Genomic DNA, 26387 nt, shown 5'->3' with positions numbered 1-26387 from the left:
AGTAAAGAATATATAGAAATAAGGATAGCAAAAAAGTTAAGCCATTACCAAGTGAGTTTTTTTAATGATGCCTTGCTACGAAATCAATATTACTGCCCCATCAAAAGAGGACTCTTTGCCTACTGATACTAGCATAGTCCTCCAGATCTATTTATATATCTACTCAATCTCCCCATAAAACGCCTAAATGAATTCAGAAACCATCTGCAATTATGCAAAAGATCAAAACTCTCTGTAGAAATCAAACCAACAGCTCTGATCTAAATATCAGACTTTTCTAATCACTAAGTTAGGCAGTCACAGTCAATTAAAAACTAAAAAAAAAGAGAAACAAAAGGATGTGTGAGGACAGCTTCCAATAACAATTTATAATACTGAACCAAATTTAAGCAGCATAATTACTTACAAAAACACATTTTAAAACCTGAGCAAGAATTTTGCTTCAACTCATTCCTGCTGGGGCCACTGAGAAAACAGAAAAGTTATCTGTCTTGTACTAACAAAAAACCCTGACAAGCAACAGTAGTCAACTAGGTCATCTCCTTTCCTCTCCTCCGCACAGCTCAAACAGCTAGATATGTGGAGGGAGAGAGAGGGAGAACAGACCTCTGGCAGAAACGTGTCTTCTCTACTGATACACAGCAGAAAAAGAACAAAATATATAAAAATAGGGTTTTAAATTAATGTGTTTTTGTAATGAGGCATAAAACCCATAAGCCCAAGAAGGCTCTAGGTCAAAGATCTTTAATATCTGATAAACTGGGACTGTGATCCCATAGATAAGCTGCTCCCCTCAACAGCTAAAAATCATTTGGAGGTCAGTACTTTTACCCACATCTGATATTACACATCCTCAAATTAAGCCAATCACTGGTAAACACCAGAAACGAGATACTGTAAAATTAAGCATACATCACAATCAACATGTTTAAAAAGCAATGCCACTCTAAAGGACATGAATCTCTCTTCATATATACTGCGTAAGGCAATGGTTTTTAAACTCATCAGGCCCCCTCCACTGAGACGCCTCAGTGTAAGGAGGGTGAGTAGGCAGAGTTCCAGGCTCCCTGCCCAGAATTCAATTAAAACAACTTTACTTTTATCTGTTTTATATATTTCGGTTATGCTGTTTGAACAAAGAGTTCTGCTCCTTAAAAAAAAAAAAAAAAAGGTCTGAAAACAAAGTTTTTAATGAACATTGGTATTAGCACTAACTGTGTGACCCTTAACAGCACGAGTCCATAAAGCAGAAAACTCCATAAAAGAGTTACTCACAAGTTCCGAATGAAGTCAAGCGTGTCTTTGTCTTTAGCAATCATGTCTGCTAAAATATGCTGCACTCCTATTTCAATATCCTGAAGCGTTGAAAGCCCTTTAGGAGAAGGGTAAAAAGGAAAACAAAAACAAAAAGTGTAAGATTGGTTTTAAATTCTATAATTAAATCACAGTAAATTAATTCCAGTCAAAATAAAACCTTAAGTTGACAGCCTTAAGATAGAAAGATATTGTAGCGGTATACTAGCTTCCCTTTGTAACAAAAACAAGTCTCCAAAAGCAATAATACAGACATAATACCTAATATATTGCCCAGTAGTAAAAATGCATCTCTGGAGCCAGCTGCCTTGTCTAAACCTAGTTCTACCATTTGCCAGTTGTGAGACCCTGGGCAAGCTACTTGACTTCTCTGTACCTCAGTTTCCTATAAAAATGGAATCATAACCGTACCTTCTTTATAAAGTGATTACAAATATTAAAGATGTTATAGGAAATATATATTAATAGAGTCAAAACCAAAGGGACAGTACTCCATTTGTTTAAAAAATTATCCTTTAGAAGCAATTTCTATTTTGGATTATGGGGCATTTGTTCACATTTTCAACGACCCATTTAAATTTCACAAATCTCAAAAGCACAAAACAAGAGCTTTCATGCAGTTGTTCCTCTTCACAGTTAAACTGTGTACAGACGGGCATTAAGTTCTCTTTAAGCATTTCTGATTTGCTAATTTATAGCAATGAATCTTGTAAATCAAGGTTTCTCTGATATTGACTTGCGGAGAGAGATCATTTGCACTGCTTTGTTTCATTTCTTTTGCCTTTATCATTCTATTTGCATGAAACGTTTTTTGCACTAAACTTGAATTACACAAGCACTGCCTATCATATGTATGTTTTCCTGCAAGTAAAGTTTTAATGAGTAATAAGGTACAAAAGCCAAAGAGGACAGGAGGACATTTATTACGGCATAATTAATAAATAGAAAAGATCTAGTTTGGTTGTGTTAGGATAAGTAATTATGTTTACAGCTGACCTTTAAACAACATGGGTACAGGTCCACTTTTTTTTTTTGAGATGGAGTCTCACTGTCTTCCAGGCTGAAATGCAGTGGTGTGATCTTGGCTCACCGCAACCTCTGCCTCCTGGGTTCAAGCAATTCTCCTGCCTCAGCCTCCCAAGTAACAGGGATTACAGGTGCGCACCACCACACCGGGCTAATTTTTGTACTTTTAGTAGAGATGGGGTTTCACTGTGTTGGCCAGGTTGGTCTCGAACTCGCGACCTCAAGAGATCTGCCCACCTCGGCCTCCCAAAGTGTTGGGATTACAGGCTTGAGCCACTGCACCCGGTCTGCACAGGTCCACTTCTACATGGATTAATTACAATAAAAGTTGGAATAAGGGTGCCTGCCTCTCGTCACCCCTTCCACCTCCTCCACCTCTTCTGCTTTTGCTATTCCTGAGACAGAAAGAACTCCTCCTCCTCCTCCTTTTTCTTGTCAGCCTATTCAATGTGATGATGAGGATGAAGACCTTTATGATAATTCACTTCCACTTAATAAACAGTAAATAAATTTTTTCTTCCTTAGAATTTTCTTATTAACATTTTCTTTTTTCTAGTTTACCTTATTGTAAGAATATAGTATATAACACATATAACACACAAAATGTGTCATCTTTATGTCATCAGTAAGGCTTCGGGTCAACAGTGGGCTATTAATAGTTAAGTTTTTAGGAAGTTAAAAGTTATACCTAAATTTTCAACTTTGAAGAGGGAGTAGGGGCTGGGGGTTGTTCCCCTAATCTCTGTATTAGGCAAGGGTCAACTAGATTTTAAAGAAATTTAAAGAAAGAAATGTAGCTAATGAAACTAATAGGAATTCTATTTACATTTTAAGAAAACTTTCCTATGCGGGAATTTTCATTAACAAAATACCTTTACAAGATGGAAGACTGTATATCTAACGGACTTAAAACAGCTGTAACACGTAGAGCTCTCAATAAACATTTGCTCTTGTGTTAGCTCTCTCAGTCTTCATCTAGGAAAACCATTCACAAGAACTAATTCCTGGAGTTCCAAGTATCTCAGAGCATTATTACATGAAGTTTAATGACAACACCAGGGTGATAAGTCAGTAGTAAAGATGGAACCTACAGGGAGAACCATTAATGGAATCAGAGAACAGAAGAAATTATAGACCTTGCAATAAGAAAGGGCCTTTGAAAATCCTCCATCATAAGAGGGGAATATAATTTGAAACCTTATGTAATTAATGAATCTAATTAAAATTGTGCTAGAGCTCTAGAGAAATGTTGTAAAGTGTAGTCTAAGGACCCAAAAATAGAATCATACCAGGTACTTGTTAAAACTATGAATTCCTAGACTGTGGAACTGAAGTGTTTGAGTGTCCCAGATAATTCTGATACCCATTCAACTTTAAAAAACTGCCACTAGGGAAATGCCTTGAGCTACTTCTACAGCAGTGGTTCTCAATGGGAGACAAATTACCAGAGTCATTTGGGACACTCTTTCAAATTACATTCCCCTTCTCAGTCCAACCAGGGAGAAAAATAATTTTAAAAGAAAGTCTTCTGTGTTTTGAAAAAGCTCCTTTCCCAATCAAAGAGAATAGACCTTGTGGGTTTAAAACAGTCAAAGATAACAGATGTTCCAAAAGTTTAGCACCTCAGTTAAATAAGGAGGAAATATGGTCCACAGAACCAGAAAATCATACCCTTTGCCTTAAAATGAAATCTTTCCAGCTAGAGAATCATCAAACCTCCACACCTGTAAACAAAAACCGAAAGGCCAACATTTCTTTTCACTTGCTCTGCACTGAAGCTACCTCTTCTTATATATGACAGAACAATCAGTTACTTCCTCTTAGACATGAAAGTAGTACTTTGGATATCCCAGGACATAGTCCAGTTGTGGCACAGTATAGCTTTATGATTCAGACCAAATGCTTACTGGTCTGTGGCAAGCAAGCAAGAAGTGTCTTCTATTGGGGAAAAAAAAGCTGAACTATCTGGTTTCTTAAATATTTCTTTCAGGAATGATAGGATTATGAAAGTTCTTTAGAAAAACAAACAAAATTAAGGGTGATCATGATTGTGTGTAACATAAAGAAGAAGGAGACAAAGAGAAGGAGAAAACATTTCTATCAAACTTAAAAAAAAGCAGTACCTAGCTTATATAGACTTACTTATAATAATTCTACATTTTTGATCGGGGTAAAAGAAAGAGGGAGTAAAGCAAACAGAAGTCCTGATATGTCTGCCAGTACAGTACTACTGTAACTGTGCTAGACCCTGAACTATCCACCTTATAAGAAGTATCACCAAATGTCCATTGTCATATATTCCAGCAGCATCACCATGTATGACAATACAAAGAGATACGGTTATCAAAAACCTACCCAGTAGGAACTCAGTGTATGAGAGAACTCAAGAGACCTTGGTACCAAAGGTAGTGAGAAGTAGAAGGAAAGAAAATCAACCACAAGGAGAAAAATAAAAATAAAAACAGTCGATAAGCCTTTGTGCGTCTAACATTCTGAAAGTTTCAACATTCCATTTTAATAAAACATACAATGACTGGGCACAGATAGTTTCCTACTGTGGTTAACTTAATGCTTAGCTATAGTCTATAGCTATTATTAAAATATTAAGTGTTGCAACCATTTGGAAATCTAACTATAAATACACATTAAAAATTAAACAAACTTGAATTTTACTCATTTCAACCCATCTCTAAATTCACAATACCCTATTTTACTTTTTCATTATTGCCCTTCTCCAAACATTAAGATAAGTGTGTTTAGGTATGAAGAGATATCTAGATTTTACAGACACACCTACTCAGTTTTTTAAATCACAAATTCACATTTGCTGGGTTATTTAAAATAAAAACAGGCTATGGTATGCTGTAATTTTCTACAGGTTAGTACATACTGTGGATTTTGTTATCAGAGACTGCCCCCTACAGACATTTACATGTCCCAGTCTATGGGATCCACAGAGGACAAAAGAAACTGGAGGTGGGGGTGGGGTGGAAAGATGTAGGTCAAAGGGTACAAAGTTGTAGCTACACAGGCTGAAAAAGACCACAGTTCTAACATACAGCACGGGGGCTATGGTTAATAACATCGTAATGTGTACTGTAAATTTACTAAGACAGGCTGGGCGCGGTGGCTCAAGCCTGTAATCCCAGCACTTTGGGAGGCCGAGACGGGCGGATCACGAGGTCAGGAGATCGAGACCATCCTGGCTAACATGGTGAAACCCTGTCTCTACTAAAAAATACAAAAAAAGCTAGCTGGGCGAGGTGGCTGGCGCCTGTAGTCCCAGCTACTTGGGAGGCTGAGGCAGGAGAATGGTGTAAACCTGGGAGGCGGAGCTTGCAGTGAGCTGAGATCCGGCCACTGCACTCCAGCCCGGGCGACAGAGCGAGACTCCGTCTCAAAAAAAAAAAAAAAAAAAAAATTTTGCTAAGACAGATTTTAAGTGCTCTTAACACAAAATAAGGTAACTATGTGAGATGAATACGTTAATTTGCTTATCATGTACAGAATACTTTGACTATAGTACTCACTTCACTATGTATTAATACATGTATATCAAAACATCATGTTGCACATGTTAATTATGTAATTTCTTAGTATTAAAAAAATAATTTTTTGAGAGTAGAGACCACCAGAACATCAATCTCCCCACTCAATCTTAACAGCGAATTCCTGAGAAAAAGCCACTCTTAACCAAAGTTTTTACTCTAAGGCTCATTTTTACAATAAAACCAATGCATCTTGACATTTATCAACTGTCATTTTCCCTGAGTTTTTCTTAGAAATATCTCTCCCTTACTTCTTCGCTCTCTTATTCTCTGTTGTGCATGCACACACACAAAATACGAAGATACACTTGGAGGGAAATTTCAGAAAAAGACACTTTACTTCTAGAGTAGAAGTGGGAGAATGGAGCTTTGCTTTACACTTCCTGGATGTCAAAACTGTTGACATTTTTAAAGAATATTTATGACTTTTACAAGTAAACAAATTTTTAGAAATAAAAGCTTTAATAGACAATATAGGACAATCTTCATAAATCTGGGATATGAAGGAATTTCTTTAAAAAGAAAACACAGCTATTATCTTAAAAGATGGTTAGCTATAATAAAACTCCACTAATACCTATTTATCAAGAGATGCCATAAAGAAAGTGAAAAGACTAGTTACAAACTGGGAAAAAGAGATTTGCAACACATATCAATGACAAAAAATATTTTAAAATAATCATTTTAAAAACAATACAATAGAAAAACGGGCAAGACTAGAACAGCACTTCATCAACAGAGAAAAGTTGAATGGCTACTCAATAGGTATGTCAGGATTTGTTTTATTTCAATTATTCTACACATGCTGTAATATTCTTTTGTATAATCATTACTTAACAGAACATTTTTTTAACACACGTTTTTAAATTTAAAAAAAAAAGAAACAAAGTTGATCTCTGTAAATAAAGCCAGTACCTTTAACATCAGGCCTAATGTATGATAGCAGACTGAGCTCCCCTGGTTTCTCAAGCAGTGCCCTGGCTGCTCCTTCTAAGCCCAACTGTCTTGCTCTCTGGGCTTTAGTCCCTTTGCTCCCAGTTTTATATGGAGCAGACTAGAAAATAAAGGCAGAAAACATATGATTCAGTTTTAAAAACACAAAAGTTAAAACTAGGACACAAAATTAGAGGACATACTGAGAATGCTAAAGAAATCCTTTTCTCAATCCTTTCTTCTTCCTTCAGAGATGAATTAAAACTAATTTGAAAACGCTTACTGTAAGAAGATGGTATGTGCCTTCTCTTATTCTTCATATTTTTCTATATGCTAAATTAGTTGCTTGGTTTCACTCATCTTAAAAACTCATTGCTTGGACTGCAAAGTCCTCAACTCCAGCAAGTTCCTTTAAAAGTGTTCTACACACAATTCGTCTACTTCTTTGTTTTGTTTTCTTCTTTTTTTGAGAAGTCTCGCTCTGTCACCAGGCTGGAGTGCAGTGGCACGATCTCTGCTCACTGCAACCTCTGCCTCCTAGGTTCAAGCGATTCTCCTGCCTATGTCTCCCAAGTAGCTGGGCCTAAAGGCGCGCACCACTATGTCCAGCTAATTTTTTTTTTTTTTTTTTAGTAGAGATGGGGTTTTATCATGTTGGCGAGGATGATCTCGATCTCTTGACCTCGTGATCTGCCCGCCTCGGCCTCCCCAAGTGTTAGGATTACAGGCATGAGCCACCACGCCCAGCCGGTCAATACTTCTACTTCTTTTTTTTTTGAGATGGAGTCTTGCCCTGTAGCCCAGGCTGGAGTGCGGTGGCGCCATCTCAGCTCACCGCAACCTCCGACTCCCAGGTTCAAGCAATTCTCTGCCTCAGCCTCCTGAGTAACTGAGATTATAGGCGCTTGCCACCATGCCCAGCTAATTTTTGTATTTTTAGTAGCGACGGGGTTTCACCATCTTGGCCAGGCTGGTCTTGAACTCCTGACATCATGATCAGCCCACCTCGGCCTCCCAAAGTACTGGGATTATAGGCATGAGCCACGAGCCACTGCATCCAGCCAATTCTTCTACTTCTTAATCCACTCACTCTAACACCCACCACCATCTGGCTTCTCTTCTCACACACCTTGCTGGAAATGGTATCACAAAAATCCATGATGATCTCCTAATTACCAAATACATATATATTTTTTTCAGTTCTTATTTTGCCAAACTTCTCTGCTACACATAACCACTGATTATAACCTCCATCTAAAACTCTCTTCCCTGCTGTTCCAGAGCACCATCATCTCCTGATTCTCCTCATACTTCTCTATTTTTTCCTACCTCCTTATGCTCTCCCATCCTCCATCCACACTTCAAAAGGTGGTATCCTCCAGTGGTCAGTCCTGACCTGCTGACAAACCCTTCTTGAGTGAGTTCTTCCATTCTCATGGTTTCATGTAACAACTGCAGGCTGAAGACATCCACATCTGGATCTCTAGTTCAGCCCTCTCCAATAAGCTTCACATTTGTATAATCTACTGTCCTTCCCTACTTGACTGGAAATTCCTTGAGACAAAGACTATGTATTTATTCATCTTTGTAAACCCAAGTCCCTAGCATACAAAAAAACACTCTATAAATATTTATTGAATAAAGAATATTTTGTTGCATTAAATAATGGTGACTAATGACGTTAGCTTTTTATTTCTTGGTGTTCTTTAATCATAAGACCCAAATTGCAATAGATTCAGGTATTACGTTAAAAGATAAAAAGGGTTCCTTACCACGTGTTCTAGTTCTTCAAAAGTTTTACAATTCAGCATGGCTTTTAACAAGCACTCAGACATCTTCCCCTCCTTCTTAATTTTCTGGATTGTACTATGAACTTTCTTTGCAACAGCCCTGAAAATAGAAACTTTTGTAATCTACAAAAACTGTATGTCAAAACTTTCTTTTCAAAGCTACCTCAAACTTACAGAAAAGTTGCAGGTAAAGTAAAAGGAACTTTATTCTCTCTGAACTGTTTGAGAATAAGTTAACATCCCTGCACTCCAACACTTTAGTGTGATTTCCTACAAACACAAATTTTCTCCTACATAACCACAAAATAACCATCATTATCAGGTAATTAACACTGATATATTACTACCATCTAATCTGCAGACCTCATTCAGGTTTTACCAACTGTACCAATAATATCCTTTATAGTGGATTCAGTTAAGAATTATGGGTTACATATAGTTGGCATGCATCTACAGTCTCCTTCAAGCTAAAACAGTATTTCAGTCTCTCCTTGATTTTCTTCTCCTTGATAAGGCCTTGATGTTTTGAATGCTACTGGACAGTTATTTTGTAGAATGCCCTGCAGCTTGGGTTTCTCTGATGTTTCCTCACAATTATATACAGATGGAACATCTTCGGTAGAAATATCATAGAAGTCTTACTGTGTTCTTCTTATTGCACGTTATTAGGTGGTACATGATTTTGATTTGTCCCATTACTGATTACCTTGATCATTTAAGGTTGTATCTGTGGGTTTCTCCATGATACAGGTACTCTTTATTCCTCTTATAATTTTAAGTATTTTGTGGAGAGGTACTTTGAGACTATATAATTACCCCATTCCTCATTAAACTTTGAATTTATTCACTGATTTATTTACATCACTATAGATTTAATGGTTTCTTATTTTACTTAGTGCTTACAATCCATTGCTATCATTTATCTTAATGTTCAAATTGTTCCAGATTTGACCAGAAGTAACCCCTTCAAGCTAGCTTCTGTGTCCTTTTGACATGTCCCTGTCATCCTGTGAGCACTTCCTTATTCTCTGGCATATGATATTTCAGGCTTATCTTCTAGTTTCCCTGCCCCAGCCTTGGAATCAGGAGAACGATACTTGAAAACCAAGGTATAGGTACTAGGTATGCTCATTGCAACCGGAGTATCACTGCTCAGGATGGGCACACCCAGCACCCACAATTGGTTTCCCAATCCATTCCCCACTAAAAAGAACCAGGATTCCAGGTAGAAAAGCTGATTTCAAGAATCAATTTACAGGGATCACTAAACAAGTAACGACAAAAGGAAGGGAGTGCACAGTAGTTCCCCCACTTTACAACAGGTTTTCACTGTGAATATACAATCCTGTTGTTATAGTTAATGCTTCTCATCCTATTGTATTACCTTCTATTTATAGAATCTGCCTAATAATGGTACTGCTAAAATGATGGGCAAAAGTTACAGATGATAATATGATTTATTCAAAATGATTGGTGGAAAAGAAAATTAAAAATACTGGTAAATTAAAAAAAAAAAAAAAAACCAAAGGCAGAAGACTGTAAATTACAGAGAAGAATATGCAGTACTTAGATTACAACCTGTATGTCTTCTATAGTCACAGTAGCCCAAGACTGTTGTCAAGGGCTAAAGCCTACCAGGTCATTTTAACAAAAAGCCAATTCCTTTTGTCCTATTAGCCTGCATATAAGGAAGAAGAGAATTATCTTTAGAGAAAAATACAGAAAACTTTTCTTCCTATGCAGAATCATACTCTGTAATTCACTTTTCAAAGTGAATTTAAAAATGTTTTACCTTGCAACCCAGTATACATACATATATATGCTGCATAATTGAAACATTTCATGAAACAATATTTGCCTTTACCACATAAATGTACTCTTGTATTTTCTATTCACTATTTCATTTTTTAAGTGGTATGACTTATTAAATTGGTTTTACTTCCAATGTAGGGGTAGCAATTAACAAATTGAAAACCAATGCTCTAGTTATAGAAAATGCTGAGCTTAAGAAAAAATAAAGATCATATCTTATTACCAAAAAGAAATCTCTGTATTATAGAAAAAGATCTCTTAAGTTCCAGTCAATGCCCCTACTTACTTCAAGGAGAATTCATTCCTCTACTAATATTCAATGTATTCTGGGTTCATAGAAACCCAGAGAATGGAATTCTTTTGCAGTAGAAGTGTTTTTTAAAGAAAAAGAAAATAATAATATTCTTGATATACGGCTCCTATTTGTCTCCCATACAACCAAATATTGTTAGACTACCCTTTAATTTTTAAGCAAGCTTTTCTTGCTTGTTTATGACGCTTTCTCCTGTTTCAGATCCAAACCCTCAGACTTTCTTAATTACCTTGACTTCAACCAAATAGAAAGCTTACTTCAGAATTTGCAAACTGCTGGCCTTCTAGGTGTGGTCGAGAGTGGTTTTGTTTGGCCCAGAAATTTCTGACGTACAAACCCAAATTACCAGCTTCTTTTCAGAAATAGGAAGAACCAGCAAACTGGGCAGACAACCCTGCATGACAGTCATCTACTGGAGATGAGCAGGGGTTGCCCCACTTAGACAGGATTTGTAATCTCCAATTCTTATCCCCCATGCTTGATTATCCTAGCCTGGCTCTGGAAGATTTGCATCTGAGACTACTTGATTTAGTCATTTATGCTTTTACATTGGCTAATTGATTCTGACTCTCAATGAAGTATAACTTTCCACATATTAGCATTTTAATTCTCCTGACACTAAGGAAACATCAACAAAAGAGGTAGAAAAGTTAGTGAGATGCAAGTTCCCCCAAAATAACAGAAAGCCTGTCAAGCTTGTTATAAAAATTACCCTTAATACTTTTAAAATGGCTTCATAGTAGAATGATAATCCAATTTTAATCAGATCTTTTTTGTACACTTCAAGAATGTATGCGTTAACACAGTGCCCATAGGAGACATGCAATAAATGCATAAGCAGTGAAGTGTTTTAATAAACCCTATCAAATAATATGGTCAGTCTTATAGTCTTTGTACATATATTTCTGAGTTATTAACAGCGAGTCCAGAGGCATAATTTTTTTAAAAAGGTACTTTCCATTCTGTAACCATATAAAACTTACAATCCATTATTGTTAAATTATCATAACCATTAAAAGTATGGGGAAAAGGCTGGGCATGGTGGCTCAAGCCTATAATCCCAGCTCTTTGGGAGGCCTAGGCAGGTGGATCACTTAAGGCCAAGAGTTCAAAACCAGCCTGGCCAACATGGCAAAACCCTGTCTCTACTAAAAATACAAAATTAGCAGGGCGTGGTGGCGCATTCCTGTAATCTCAGCTACTTGGGAGGCTGAGGCAGGAGTGAGCTGAGTAGTGAGCTGAGATTGCACCACTGCACTTCAGCCCAGGCGACAGTGTGAGACTCTGTCAAAAAAAAAAAAAAAAAAGTATGGGAAAAGGAAATATACATATTTCCTACCAAACTCTATACTGCCAAAGAACTCTCCACTTAGGAACTTTATGAAATTAAAAGGACAGTTTTATGTGAGTGGTTAAAAGATTTAGAATAAAATGTACTTCGAGTTTCTTGCTGGCAGTCCTAATTTTGCCATTATGCCCAATCTTTTCTATGAAAGAAGATGACAGCCAAACTCTGAGGCACACACTTTTACTGCAAACCACCTTTTTGCTAATACATGCTCAAGCTATGCATAAATACACCAGCAGAGGGACTCCATACACCCCCTAAATAAGTAAAACAGAGCTGACTTCCTCTGTCAGAAGAGGACTATATCCAGATTACAATAATTCAAGGAAACAAAATATTGGAATTGTCAAATATACCATCATTCACTTTCTCACTGTTCCTCACTGGCCTTTTTCCCTTACACTTGGCTCATTCTTTCTTAGGTTTCTTACCGTAGCTCTTCTAGGGTTTGTTGAACTTCTCTCAAGGAATCAGCATCAAGGTTATTAATGAGCTCTTTTCGATAACGTATAATGAAGGGAATTGTGTTATCATCATTAAATAGACGAATGGTGTTGGCACAAACCCAAGGTTCAATATTAGTTCTTTCAGATAAAACCTGCAAATTAAAGATACTTAGTGATTTAAAAAGCTGGAAATTAAACATCTATATCATGTATAATTTAAAACATAGTATCAAATAATGTTCTCCAGTGACTTAGAAATTATTTGCTATAGTTTTTTTTAAAAAAGAAAGCCATATAAAATACATGTATCCATTGACAATCATAATGGTAAAATAGTCATTTCACAAATTCAGTAAAATCTAATCCAAACCACTGTATCATTCAAATTCCAGTGTTCAACAAGGGCACTTTTTAATGATGCAATGATACACTTTTCATCTCTCATACTGGTAGCAAAGCAAGGAGTTGGTAACTCACTTTGTCAGCATGAGAACAAAGGAAAGCCGTTTTTAGTCATTGTTAGTAAGCAATTAGGCAATATCTATGAAAATTTACAATGCATAAACTCTTTGGTCCAGCAGCAATTCTACTACTGGGAATTTATCACAACATATACATGCTTCTAGAAAATATTATTATTTATAATAATTTTTTTTTGAAGAATTGTTCCTAGCAGAGTAAAAGTAAGCAAAAACCTAAGTTTACAATGGGAGAACTGGAAAATACGTTATGCCCATACTAAACACCATGCAACCATTTAAGAACCTGAGGCAGCTCTGTATGAACTAATATGAAATGATTCACAAGATCTGGAAATAGAAAGGTAATTGGTTGGGTGAGGGTTAGAGTTGGAAGACCATTCTATATCTTTTGCATTTTGTATCATGCACAAAATACAACATCTTTAAACTAATTAATTACTTTTTTAAATTTTTTTTTATTTTTTTGCGACAGTGTCTCGCTCTTTCGCCCAGGCTGGAGTGCAGTGGCACAACTGTGATTCAACGCAACCTTGAACTCACAGGCTCAAGTGATCCTCCAGCCTCAGCCTCCAAATAGCTGAGACTACAGGCCACGCCATCACACCTGGCTAATTTTTTTTTTTTTAGTAGAGATGAGGTCTTATGATGTTGCCCAAGCTGGTCTCCAATACCTGGGCTCAAGCAATCCTCCAGTCTCAGCCTCCCAAAATGTTGGGATTACTGACATGAACCACCACATCAGGCAATTAATTATTTTTTTAAATATTTGTTTTAAAATATTATTTATTTAAAATCATTGGCATTTTAAGTATTTATTTTAAAATATTATAAATATTTAAAATTATTTTAAACACATATTAAAATTGATGTTATTTATAATATTGAAATACTAATTATTTACAATAATATTAAAAGATGATTTATTAATTATTTAAATATTTAATTATTTTTAAGTCTATAGGTTTTAGCAAAATGTACAGTTAAGCAGAAAAGTTTACAAAAGTCAGCCTGGAAAAGAGAAAGAACAAAATCCAATGTTAGTAGCTTCCAAAAACCTAAGCAGCTCTTTCAAAGTAAAGAACAAAAGGAGTATGTTGTATTATTATTTCAACCCCGAATGCCCAAGATCTGACAGAAACTGTGGTAAAAAACAGGGAAAATTTATTAAAGAATTATCATAATCAACTGATTACCAAAATCAAGTCCAGATACATAACAGACTGAATTTCAAGACTACATATGAAATAAATGGCTAAACTCCAGAGACTACAGAGAATATCTCATTCATGGGGCATCTTAAATCCTAAGGTCTACATCTTATCACCCATTATGATGGATTAATGCTAATTCCGATAAGAATGCCAATTTCACATTTCTATCCCTGACTCTCTTCCACATGAGCTCCAGACTCATTTAGCTACCTATTTTGACATATTCTCTCGGAAATCTAATGGGCATCTCAAACCTTGCATTTCCAAAGTTATCTTCTTCTCAAACTTATTTCTCCTCTGGTTTTACCCATATTATGCTATTCAAATGGCAATTCAACCCAGAAAACTAAGAGTCTAACTCTTCTAACTCCTTCAACTCTTAAATCCAATCCATCTTAAGAACCAGTCAACTTGAACTGCAAAATATTTCCTTACTCTATCACTGTTCTTCATTTCTTCTGCCCCACACCCCAGTCTAGTTCTAGCCTGAACTAATGAAATAGCTTTTACCTGTTCTCCCTGCATCCAATTCTAAGTCTCATCTATTCCAGTATACACAAAGCAACACGAATGTTATTTTCAAAATGTATACTGGATGTTGATCTGTCACTGATTTTCCATTGCATTTGGAATCCAAACTCCCTACCATGACCCAAAATACATCAGCCTCTCTCCAACCTCATCTTATCCAGTCTTTCCTCAGATCATTAGATGCCAGCCCAATAGCCTTCTCTCAGTTCCTAGAACAAGCCCAGTTACTTTGCTCTTACGAGGCCTTCATGAGGCTCCTCCCTCTTTAGAAATGCTCCCATTACTTGTTATCTTGCCTGACCCTCACAAAATCAACTCATTTATATTTTCTCCTGCAAACCTGTACCTTTTCCTGTTTCCTATTCCAGTCCACATCATGTCATCTACCACAGAAACCTTAGGGGATACTGTGGTTATTTCCCACAATATTGTGGCCACCTCTCTCCATTATATAGCAGCTACATGGCTTGACAGCACTTGACCCTAATTCCAGCTCCACAGCATGTGGCTCAAGTAACCAGCTGTTTTCAGAATTAAGAGCCTGAATGCTGCATTGCCCTGGCCAGGGAGATTAACCCAATCAGCATGAAGTTTAAGATTTGGGCTGGAACTCTGGACCCAGGTACAATTTCTTCCTCTGAAGAAATAGTTTGTAAAGGTAGAAATTCAAAGTTGTAGCCATTTTATTGTTATGAGGATGGTGGTGCTAAGAGAATAGTAGATTGTTTCAGTGAACTGACCAAAATTTTCCTGTTACATAGATCAATAAATCTCCTTTATTGCTTAAACTAGTTTGAGATAGTTTTCTCTTATTGTAATCAAAAGCATTCTAATCAATAGCCTAAGCATCACTGTATATTCTCTACCACATCCCTCTACTCTGTCACTAAGGAGGCAAACAGAACTTCTAAAATGTCTATTCCCTCCCCCATCAAGCTCTGTTTCCACTAATAGCATCTTTTATCTGAACTCGTAGTAGGTTTTTATTGTTGTCTATGCCTCCCACCCATCCCATCTACATTACTACAGATTATATTTCTAAAATACAAATGCAATCAAGTCCCTTATTTTTTTTCTTTTGTGGAACTTAAGCTCCAATGACTCTTAGCTACCTACAGGTAAAGGTCTAACCACTTCCCTCTTGAGAGGCCTTCATGAGGCTGTTCATGAAGAAGTTAGCAATCTAGAAGAGAAGATAAAATATTAATGCAAATAAGTAAAAATAAAACAGCATGGGCCAGGCAATAAGTGGTACCATGTTTTTAAAGAAGAGAAAAGATCTCCCTGAGGTAATCAAGGGAGGCCTGCTGCAGGAATAGCATTTTGGTTGACCCTTGAAAGATAGGCAAGATTCTGAAAGACAGAGATGACAGGTGGAAACGACAGGAATGTTCATCATTTTGGAACTGTGTGATTGTTAGGGCAATCCATGGGCTCCCACTACCCATAAGCTCATCTATTGTTGAATAAAACAAACCTAAGACAGCTAAGACTCCAGACCCTGGATGGTAATAGGTCCTAACAAATCCATATGGCATCATGTATACTATGGGAGTGTACAGTGCTGCTTATGCAAATTCAATCCTTGAAATTAAGGCTAACAAAACCACATACAAGCGGTCTTCATTTTGGGGACTGCAAATTACCAAATGTTTTCTATATTGATTCAGTTGAACATTTATTTTGGCTCATATTATATGCCAATAACCATACTAAGCCAATGATAATCAAGATGTAAAAAAATCAAGTCCCTCTTCTCAAGGAGCTAACAAGCTAACAAAAGCAGATAGACATGTAAATAGTTGACATACTATATGGTTCATACTCTGACAGAAGTGTTTATACACTGTTTTACGACCACAGGAAAGGTGGAAACATCAAACTCTGCAGCAATGGAAAAGCAACAAGAGAATGAAGGTATTTCCAGGCAGCTAAATGGGGAGGCAGGAATTCCAGGAACACAGAATAACACCAAAAGCCTCTGATGAGAAACCACTGCACATTTTTTTAAATTGCTAAAAGTTCAGTAATGCTGAAATGTATAAAACTGCCTTTGCAAAAATCATAACTGAGAAAATTATTACAGTGAAAGAGATCCGACCTAACCAACTCCATCTTGTTCCTAACCTCCAAGCTGTCCTTGTCCATTCCTAGGTGTAGGCTGAACAAACTTTGGGAGGAACTTAGTCTACAGTTTAGCTTTGAAACAAAGACAATAAAAGCATTTTTGCAAAACAAACCCCCTTCCTGCCTGGGGACTAGACTACCTTTGCAGGACTAACAAATTAGCCACAAGAGTAGAAATTATGGTTCAGGAGTTGATATGGTTTGGATCTGTGTCACCACCCAAATCTCACCTTGAATTGTAATCCCCATAATCCCCATGTGTCAAGGGCAGAACCAGGTGGAGGTAATTGAACCATGGGGGTGGTTTCCCCCATGCTGTTCTCGTGATAATGAGTGAGTCTTACAAGATACAATGGTTTTCTAAGTGTCTGGTACTTCCTCTATTTGCACTTCTTTTCCCTGCCACCACGTGAAGAAGGATGTTTGCTTCCCCTTCTGCCATGATTGTAAGTCTCCTGAGGTCTCCCCAGCCATGCTGAACTGTAAGTCAATTAAACCTCTTCCCTGGCCAGGTGCAGTGGCTCACGCCTGTAATCCCAGCACCTTGGGAGGTCAACGCGGGCGGATCACATGAGGTCAGGAGTTCGAGACCGGCCTGACCAATATGATGAAACCCTGTCTCTACTAAAAATACAAAAATTAGCTGGGCATGGTGGCACATGCCTGTAATCAATCCCAGCTACTCGGGAGGCTGAGACAGGAGAATCACTTGAACCAGGGAGGCAGAGGTTGCAGTGAACTGAGATCACGCCACTGCACTCCAGCCTGGGCAACAAGAGTGAAACTCTCAAAAAAAAAAACCCTCTTTCCTTTATAAATTACCCAGTCTCAGGTATGTCTTCATAGCTGTGTGAAAATATACAAATTCAGGAGTCATGCAGCTGGAGGCTTCAGGATTTTAAAAATCCCCAAATTGCTCCTGGTGATAACATTCCTATTGTAAAACCTAGTATCAGTGCTTGAGATATTTTGCAGCCCCTGCACTAGATGGATCAGCCGGCAACACCCAGATTGATAACCTAGTTCATATGGTCCTGTGGCCCCCACCCAGGAACTGACTCAGCAGAAGAAGACAGCTTTGAACTCCCTATGATTTCATCTCTGACCTGACCAATCAGCACTCCTGACTCAATGGCCCCCTACCCACCAAGTTTTCTTTAAAAACTCCAATTCCCCAGTTTTCAGGGAGACTGATTTGAGTAATACTAAAACTCCGGTCTTCCATGCAGCTGGGTCTGTGTGAATTACTCTTTCTCTATTGCAATTCCCTTGTCTTGATAAATAGGCTCTGTGTAGGCAGTGGGTAAAGTGAACCCACTGGACAGTTACATGTACAAGGCGTGTGAAGATCAGGTGAGAAACACAAAGGTAGATGAGGCTACGTGGTAAATTCTACAGAGTTTGAAATTGATATCCTATACTCAATATGAAGCTGTTATAGGTAGTTAGACAGACATGAGCATGGCAGAAGAGCCCCCCTCCCCAACTAGGAATGTTGGGGTGATGGTTCGGCAATCATCACATTGCCTCTCTAAAAGTGATAAATTGGCAGCCAGCCCCAGGAAGAGGCCATTTCCTGATGGTCCATACCTATTACACTAAAGTGTTAACCGAATGCAGACACTAGGGAGAAGTAACTTCCTGGGCATGCACATTGAGAAAGAAAACGGTGGATATGGGTGTGATATGGGTTGGCTGTGATATGGGTTGGCTGTGTCCCCACCCAAATCTCAGCTTGAATTGTATCTCCCAGAATTCCCACATGTTGTCGGAGGGACCCAGGGGGAGGTAATTGAATCATGGGGGCCAGCCTCTCCTGTGCTATTCTTGTGATAGTGAATAAGTCTCACCAGATCCGATGGGTTTATCAGGTGTTTCCACTTTCGCTTCTTCGTTTTCTTTTGCTGTTGCCACGTAAGAAGTGCCTTTTGCCTCCCACCATGATTCTGAGACCTCCCCAGCCATGTGGAACTGTAAGTCCATTAAACCACTTTTTCTTCCCAGTCTTGGGTATGTCTTTGTCAGCAGCATGAAAACAGACTAATACACCGGGACACACCACCAGAGAAGCAAATAAAGCCTCAGATGGTCTATGTACAACCTCCGAAACACACAGCATGTGCTCACCTCCCAAGCGTAAGGAAGGCACTGCACATGTGGGCAGCCCACTTTAAGGGAAGAATCACAGGAAAGGGGCCAGCCTATAGAGTCCTAGGATCAAAGTTAAACACCACACTTGACCTCAGTGCCTGCTTGGGTCTCTTCCAAGCATACTTTCCTTGCCTTTCTTTCTTGTTCTAAAGCCTTTTAAACAAACTTCCACTCCTACTCTGAAGTTTGCCTTGGTCTCTCTTGCCTTATGCCCCTCAGTCGAATTCTTTCTTCGGAGGAGGCAAAAACTTAGGTTGCTGCAGACCCTTACAGATTTGACATCAGTAACTGGGATACCTTCCACTGGTAATAAAGCCATTCAACAACGGATCCACTCGTGGTTTGGTTTCAGCTATTGAGTCAACCCCCTTTTCAAGAGTTGATGAGATCTATGAACTACAGCAGTGGTTTACAATGTGTGGTCCCCAAACCAGCAGCATAAGCATCATCTGAGAACTTGCTAAAAATGCAAATTCTTGGGTCCCAGCCAAAAGCCACTCAATCAGAAACTCTGGGGTGGGGGTTTAATAATGTGTGTTTTAGAAAAATTAGGCAAACAACAAAGAAACAACTAAAAGAGCTAAAAATAGAGAGCAAGTCTTAGAGTTGGGAAGGGGTAGGGCAAAGAACTACTACAGTTTTCACCTATAAGCGATTCACATTTACTACTTTAATATTTTTAAAAAATTAACTGGCAGATAGGAATGAGAGTAAGGGGGGAAAAATGCATTCTCAAGAATTTTTTTTACCTCTAAGACAGAGAGACACTTATTTTGACTGTTGTCTTAGGCTAATTCCTCTATAGAGTCTATTATGTTCCAAACACTTTTACACAGTCAATATAAACTCATTTAAACTATATGAGAAAGGTACTTTATTGTTCCCATTTTACAAATGCAAAAACTGAGGGCCAAAAAGGTAAACTGCCCAAAATCGTACAAACTATAAAACCTCTTCAGCGGGGCGCAGTGGCTCAAGCCTGTAATCCCAGCACTTTGGGAGGCCGAGATGGGCGGATCACGAGGTCAGGAGATCGAGACCATCCTGGCTAACCCAGTGAAACCCCGTCTCTACTAAAAAATACGAAAAACTAGCTGAGTGAGGTGGTGGGCGCCTGTAGTCCCAGCTACTTGGGAGGCTGAGGCAGGAGAATGGCATAAACCCGGGAGGCGGAGCTTGCAGTGAGCCGAGATCCGGCCACTGTACTCCAGCCTGGGAGACAGAGCGAGACTCCGTCTCAAAAAAAAAAAAAAAAAAAAAAAAAAAAAAAAAAAAAAAAAAAAAAAAAAACCTCTTCAAAAATTCAATTTACATGCCAAGCAAGATGATTCCTCTGGCATAATCCGCATGTGTCAAGGACACGACCAGGTGGAGATAACTGAATTATGGGGGACGGTTTCCTCTATGCTGTTCTTGGAACAATGAGTCTCATGAGATCTGATGGCTTACTGCTCTCTCTCTAAAACCTCCAAGAAAATGCTTTTTCCCAAAGTGTCCTGAGATTTACTGCTCCAAAAGGAAATTCCTATTTCCACAGTTAAAAAGAAAACATCTTGGTATCAAGCAAATAAACTATAGCCTTAATCATCCAGGCAGCATCTGCATTTTAGAAGAACATCTAAGTTAAATGACTCTCTAATGAGTGGAATTGAGAGAATTTTCTATTCTAAATCACTCCCAAACCAGCAACTGGCCACCTCCCCTCTGAAAAGCTGTTGATTTCTGCTGTTCTCCTTACCCTTACCTAGTTATTTCACTGTATCACTTATTCTATTACACACACAAGTTTCCTTACAGATTGCAAAAGGAAAAACCAATCTATGCTGTTAGAAATCAGAAGAGTGGTTGTATGAGAGGGAAGGAGGAATTGGAAAAGGGTATAAAGGGGGATTTTAAGATGTTGGTAATGTTCTGGAAGCCTGTTGCATGGTTACACTTCTGAACATCCCTGAGCTGTACATTTATGTACAATTTTCTGTATGTTATACTTCAAAAAGAAGTTGTTTTTTTAAAAGCCCATAATAAATACTAGCAACTAAATTATATTAACAAAAAGTACCAATATAATTTCTCTTATTTAATTTCTCCTGGACAAATAGGTTAAACCTAATAAGTGGTTCCGCATTTATACACAGAATTGCACTGAGATACACAACTGAGAAATGCTGACCACTTTTTTGTCTCACTTCTTTCCCCAATTTTGTCATCCCACGGTTTTCTTCACCCACATAACCCCACACAATCTCTTGCAACAAAGGGAAAATAGCTAATAAAAAAGGTTTTGTTTGCCTTTTCTCCCTGTTTAGCAAACTTTACTAAGATATTACACACGGCTGCTCAACTCCCCTACACTCACCACTCCCGAAAGAAACTGGACAACCACCACCTTTGGAGCAGTTTAATCTTCACAAAAACTGTCTGTAGCTAGTCACTTCTTCCAATTCTTACAGTTCATGGTATCCATAACATATTTGCAAAATACCTTTAACAAAAACTTGTTTCTGGTCACAATCACACATTTGCAGTTTGGGAGAAAGGGCTGAAAAGGAGTAGGTTGCTTCTGTCAAAAGACCTGGTGATCCCCAACCCCTGATCAGGAAATAAGAAACAAAATACATTCATGTATAATGTCTGTTAAAACATTATAGGAGGCCATTGTTTTGGATGAAGCTCCTGCAGTAGACCCCAATAGATCCTATGGTCTATAGACTAAAAATCAAAATGGACTCACCCTGGCTAAAGTTTTAGTCACCAAACTAAAACAAAGTTGTTATCTGACTTTCCAAGAAATCTAAAGAATAACAGCCAAGTTCCCAAACAGGCCAATTTCAATCTTCAATGAGCATGATAATAAAGTTCCCTCTACTTTAATCCTTATACAAAAAGACTGAAGTAACTTCATTTTAGCTGTTATTTTTCTATTTTTTCGTCTCCCTCTCTCCACCTTACAAGGAAAGTAACCGCGTTCTGTTGTTTCTGCTTTCATTAGTCCTATGTATAAAACCAACTCCCCTGCTCAATTCATTAGAACACTTATCCTATTTTATGAAACAAAGTGTTGCTTGATTCTAGAATCACACACCCAAATTAGATCTTTAAACTAAACTTGTAATTTTGTCCTTTCGACAAGCCTAAAACTAAATCAAGTGTTGACTATATACAGTTCTGCCTCTCCAAACAAGACAGTGATGTTCCTGAAAAAAATCTGTAGTTTTCAGAGTTGAGAAATACACCTCAAAAGGAAAAAACAGAGGACCAAGTTTTATTGTGGCCAAGACCATGGGGAATAGTACACAAAATGAAGGAAATATAAATGACATTTCCACATGTTCAACTAGTAATACATAATAATTTCTATATAATTAAGTTTCATTAACCATTCCTTGCTAACTAGATACTATTCAGGATTTCCCCAAAGAATTTGGACATACATTTTGTGGCAGATAATATGCATGTTACAGGTATTTCATTGAGTCTGGTCCATATCCAAATGTTCAAGACTTTTTCTGATTTTCTGGCTTGGTATTACTTGACTCTCATTCTTGTCAGTTCCCTCTTTTTCCAACATCTACCCCTGTTCTCAACCATGTTTACAAGCAGGAATACAGTTTTAAGACAAAATTACTTTCTTTCCCACAAAGTTTCTCCTGTTTACGGAGAAATTTTAAAAGTATAGGAAAGGAAATCCACACATATCACAAGAATTGTCTGTAAAATTCACGTTAAAATTAAGGAAGGATAATTGCAACTGGTTAAATAAAAAGAACCCAAACATGTAAATTCACACGTAATAGTTTCCCAGGCAATTTCCCTAAACCCACCAGGAAAATGCTGAGCTTAATAGTTGCCATTGGCTTGCTCAGCAAAGGTGGCAGCATCCCAAAAACCACTTCCCAACTCACAGGCAAGGAGTGCCCAGATTCTCAGAGAACAGGCTTTCAGCTGTCAAAATTCACTTCAAAAAAGGAAGAAGAGGAAAAAAAGTTGCTTGGAATTAAAAGGAAAATCTAGTATGACTATAATTTTCAAAATATTTTCTAAGAGGGCAAAAGGCCATAAAATAGTTCTTGTGCCTTTAAATGAGACAACTTGCTTCCAAGTCACTATTCCCACAACACAACAAAGGACATTACTACTACTGGCTTACAAATAAAACTTTTGTTTCTTTGCTTTTCCTTTGTCACTCACCTTCTGGCAGCTGGGCACCTATTGCTTATCATACACTTGTCCCTCCTCATTCTACTCAGCAAGTAATCTTGCCTATCTATTGGAATGTATTTTCCAAAAGGCTTTGTTTAGCTGCTATTTTAGTGACATTACAGAACTCATTAGGGAACCCAGGTATTCATCCCTAACAAAACATTAAAAGTCTAGGTTAATGAACTGCAGTTATTTTCTTCTCTCAAAGCTCTGAAATCAACTTTAGTTATACCTATTAAAGAAGTGATGCAAACTAGAAACTAAATTCTACAACTACCTTGAGTCAATTCTCAGTAATTTCTCAGTAATTATTAACTTTAAGACGGTTTTTCTGAACAAACGAAACTGTTTTCTGTCTATTCTACTCCTATCTGTAAAGGATTTTTTGATAACCCATTGTATCTACTAATCCATCATGATAATGTATTAAATGAATATAAAGTGCCTAGTACAGAGCCGAGCTCATAACAAGTCATCTACAAATAAATGGTAAGTATTATTATCCCTTGTCAATTAAAGATCTGTAAACCAACACCTTAAGGTATTATGGTAAAAGAAACCTATGTAAATCTTTGCCAACAGTGACTAATCATCACCTAGACTTATAAATTTACATTATAAAGCTGAACCCTGGGCCGAGCGCGGTGGTTCAAGCCTGTAATCCCAGCACTTTGGGAGGCCGAGACGGGCAGATCACGAGGTCAGGAGATCAAGACCATCCTGGCTAACATGGTGAAACCCCGTCTCTACTAAAAATACAAAAAAAACTAGCCAGGCGACCTGGCGGGCGCCTGTAGTCCCAGCTACTCGGGAGGCTGAGGCAGGAGAATGGCGTGAACCCGGGAGGCGGAGCTTGCAGTGAGCTGAGATCCGGCCACTGCACTCCAGCCTGGGCGACAGAGCGAGACTCCGTCTCAAAAAAAAAAAAAAAAAAAGCTGAACCCTGAAGCAGACATCTTCAGGTGGCCCAGAAATGCCCTCCTTTTCTCAGAGAACACCCCCGCCCACCCAACACACACACACACACACACACACACACACACCCCCACACACACACAGGTGGAACTCTGGCAGCCGTATTTCTAAAATATGATGAGGCCTCAGCATCCTAGGCACTGGACCAGAGGTAGATACCTGACCCAAATTCAGCCAATCAGACTTTCTTCTTAAAATTTGGAACTGGAGGCCAGGTGTGGTGGCTCTTGCCTGTAATCCCTGCACTTTGGGAGAACGAGGCGGGCGGATCACAAGGTCAGAAGATAGAGACCATTCTGGCTAACATAGTAAAACCCCGTTTCTACTAAAAATACAAAAAATTAGCCAGGCGTGGGGGCACATGCCTGTGGTTCCAGATACTCAGGAGGCTGAGGCAGGAGAATCGCTTGAACCCGGGAGACGGAGGTTGCAGTGAGCCAAGATTGTGCCACTGTACTCCAGCCTGGGCAACAGAATGAGACTCCGTCTCACCAAAAAAAAAAAAAAAAAAAAAAAAAAATTGGAACTGGAATACAGAAGTAACTGGTCAGTCTATGTAACTAATAAAACTAATGGCAAATAAACTAGGGAGCTGTCATTTTTTATCCTCTGTAAAGAAGCAAGGAAATCTTATCTGCTGAGAAAATAGTAACTCAAGCAGAGAAGCAGCAGAAATTGGTGATTATAAGACACCAGATAGAGAGAAAACTAAGAGCATCTTCTCTGAGTCCTCACAGTTTCCCAATTTCTGGTTCAAGTCCTTTGGGAGACTTGACCGCATTCTGTCCCTTTTGTTCTTTTAAAGGTCCCTATGTCCTTGGTGAAAAACTCTTTTCTACTTAGGCTCATTATAAAGAAGTTTCTATTACTTGTAACCTAGAGACAAAAGATTAAGGCAGGGCCACTTTCTATATCTCTTTCCCTGTAACACAGGGTGGGAAGCAGAGTCATAGAATAAGTAGCTCTTTACTATGAATAACTTATTACCAAGTTTCAAAGACCAGAGACTTCACAGTCTAAAATTTCTTAACTTCCTCCTGCACACTGTCAACTACCAGAGGTGGATCTATGTCAACAATGGAAATAAGCTTAAAAAGTGTTAGAAAAAGAAAAGAGAAGGGACGTGGTACATGTCCACCTGCCTCTGTAGGCCTGGTCTGGAACCAAGAACTTTAAGAAAGGCTTCAGGGTGAATCTGATGCAGGAAGTCCATGGACCACAGTTTAAAAACGCTGCCCTCTAGGTCTAAACGAACAAAGAAAAAGAAAGCATAGAACGGAGCCTAATTATACTCTGTTTTTCCAAGATACCTTGGACTATTCATTCAGGAACAAGGGTAAGAGGAAAAGTTGTAAAGCAACATTCTATTCCTTAGTGCACCAGAGAGAAGAAAAATCATGATTAAAAATTACCAGTGACATTTTACTAATAGATAATAGAAAAGGCAGTATGGGTACAAAGACATTCCTCTGAAGAACAAAGGTGACACGCAGGCAGTCCCAGATTGAGAAGTGGAATCAGGATCCAGCAGAGGCCCTTGGCTCTACAGCCACAATCACAGCAAGGGAAAGAGAACCACATGGGACAGATAACAGGGAGGGAAGTCACCCCCATCTACTCTGAGAGGCACTACCACAATTTAGTCAAAAATGGTCCCAAAGTGTGCTCGGACAGACAAAAGCTCACGAGTCACTCTTCAGGTCTCTAATACTGTCCCCAAAGCCAACCAAAAAAACTGGGAGAAATCTGATTTCCCCTGTAGTAAGACATATAATTCTGGCATCTCAAGTTGGAATTCTTATAGAATTTCCTTTCAAAAATTGCTAGGTCTTGTAGTACATTACAACATCATACTAAGGGTTAACTAGATGTATGAACAGCCAGTGACCTAATCACCTACACTGCTTTTATAGGAAAATACAGTCCAAGTTCAAAGCAAAAACTTAACAAAGAACCTGTGGGGGCCCGACCAGTTGGTACAGCCTGTCTATATAGTGTATGTTCACTAAAACACCATGGCAAAGGCCAAGTGAGGCCACATATCTTAGCTGAAGAACTGATGATTAGCTACAACACAAAACAGTGTCCCCAAGAAAGTATCAAGTGGGAAAGCCTCCAGAAATCATTGGCAAAACTGAAGAGAGAAGTGAAAACCCCCAGCCCTTCCCTTAGACAGTACA

At 38.4% G+C, this 26387-nt stretch overlaps 1 protein-coding gene across 2 annotated transcripts in view; it reads right to left on the bottom strand.

Annotated features, from left to right (window-relative positions):
• Positions 1–26387, bottom strand: part of SRBD1 (S1 RNA binding domain 1) — a 224846-nt gene that overhangs the window by 185788 nt on the left and 12671 nt on the right. For both annotated transcript variants that reach the window (XM_030921713.1, XM_030921714.1), the window contains exons 5-8: positions 12516–12682; positions 8594–8711; positions 6804–6942; positions 1276–1372 (exon numbers count right to left, since the gene is read on the bottom strand). In XM_030921713.1, the coding sequence (XP_030777573.1) occupies positions 1276–1372; positions 6804–6942; positions 8594–8711; positions 12516–12682 (521 nt within the window). The remainder of the gene's footprint in view (positions 1–1275; positions 1373–6803; positions 6943–8593; positions 8712–12515; positions 12683–26387) is intronic.

Source organism: Rhinopithecus roxellana, chromosome 17 (genome assembly GCF_007565055.1).
Source record: "Rhinopithecus roxellana isolate Shanxi Qingling chromosome 17, ASM756505v1, whole genome shotgun sequence".
NCBI classification, from domain to species: Eukaryota; Metazoa; Chordata; class Mammalia; order Primates; family Cercopithecidae; genus Rhinopithecus; species Rhinopithecus roxellana.
This window is presented reverse-complemented; position numbering and strand designations above follow the sequence as displayed.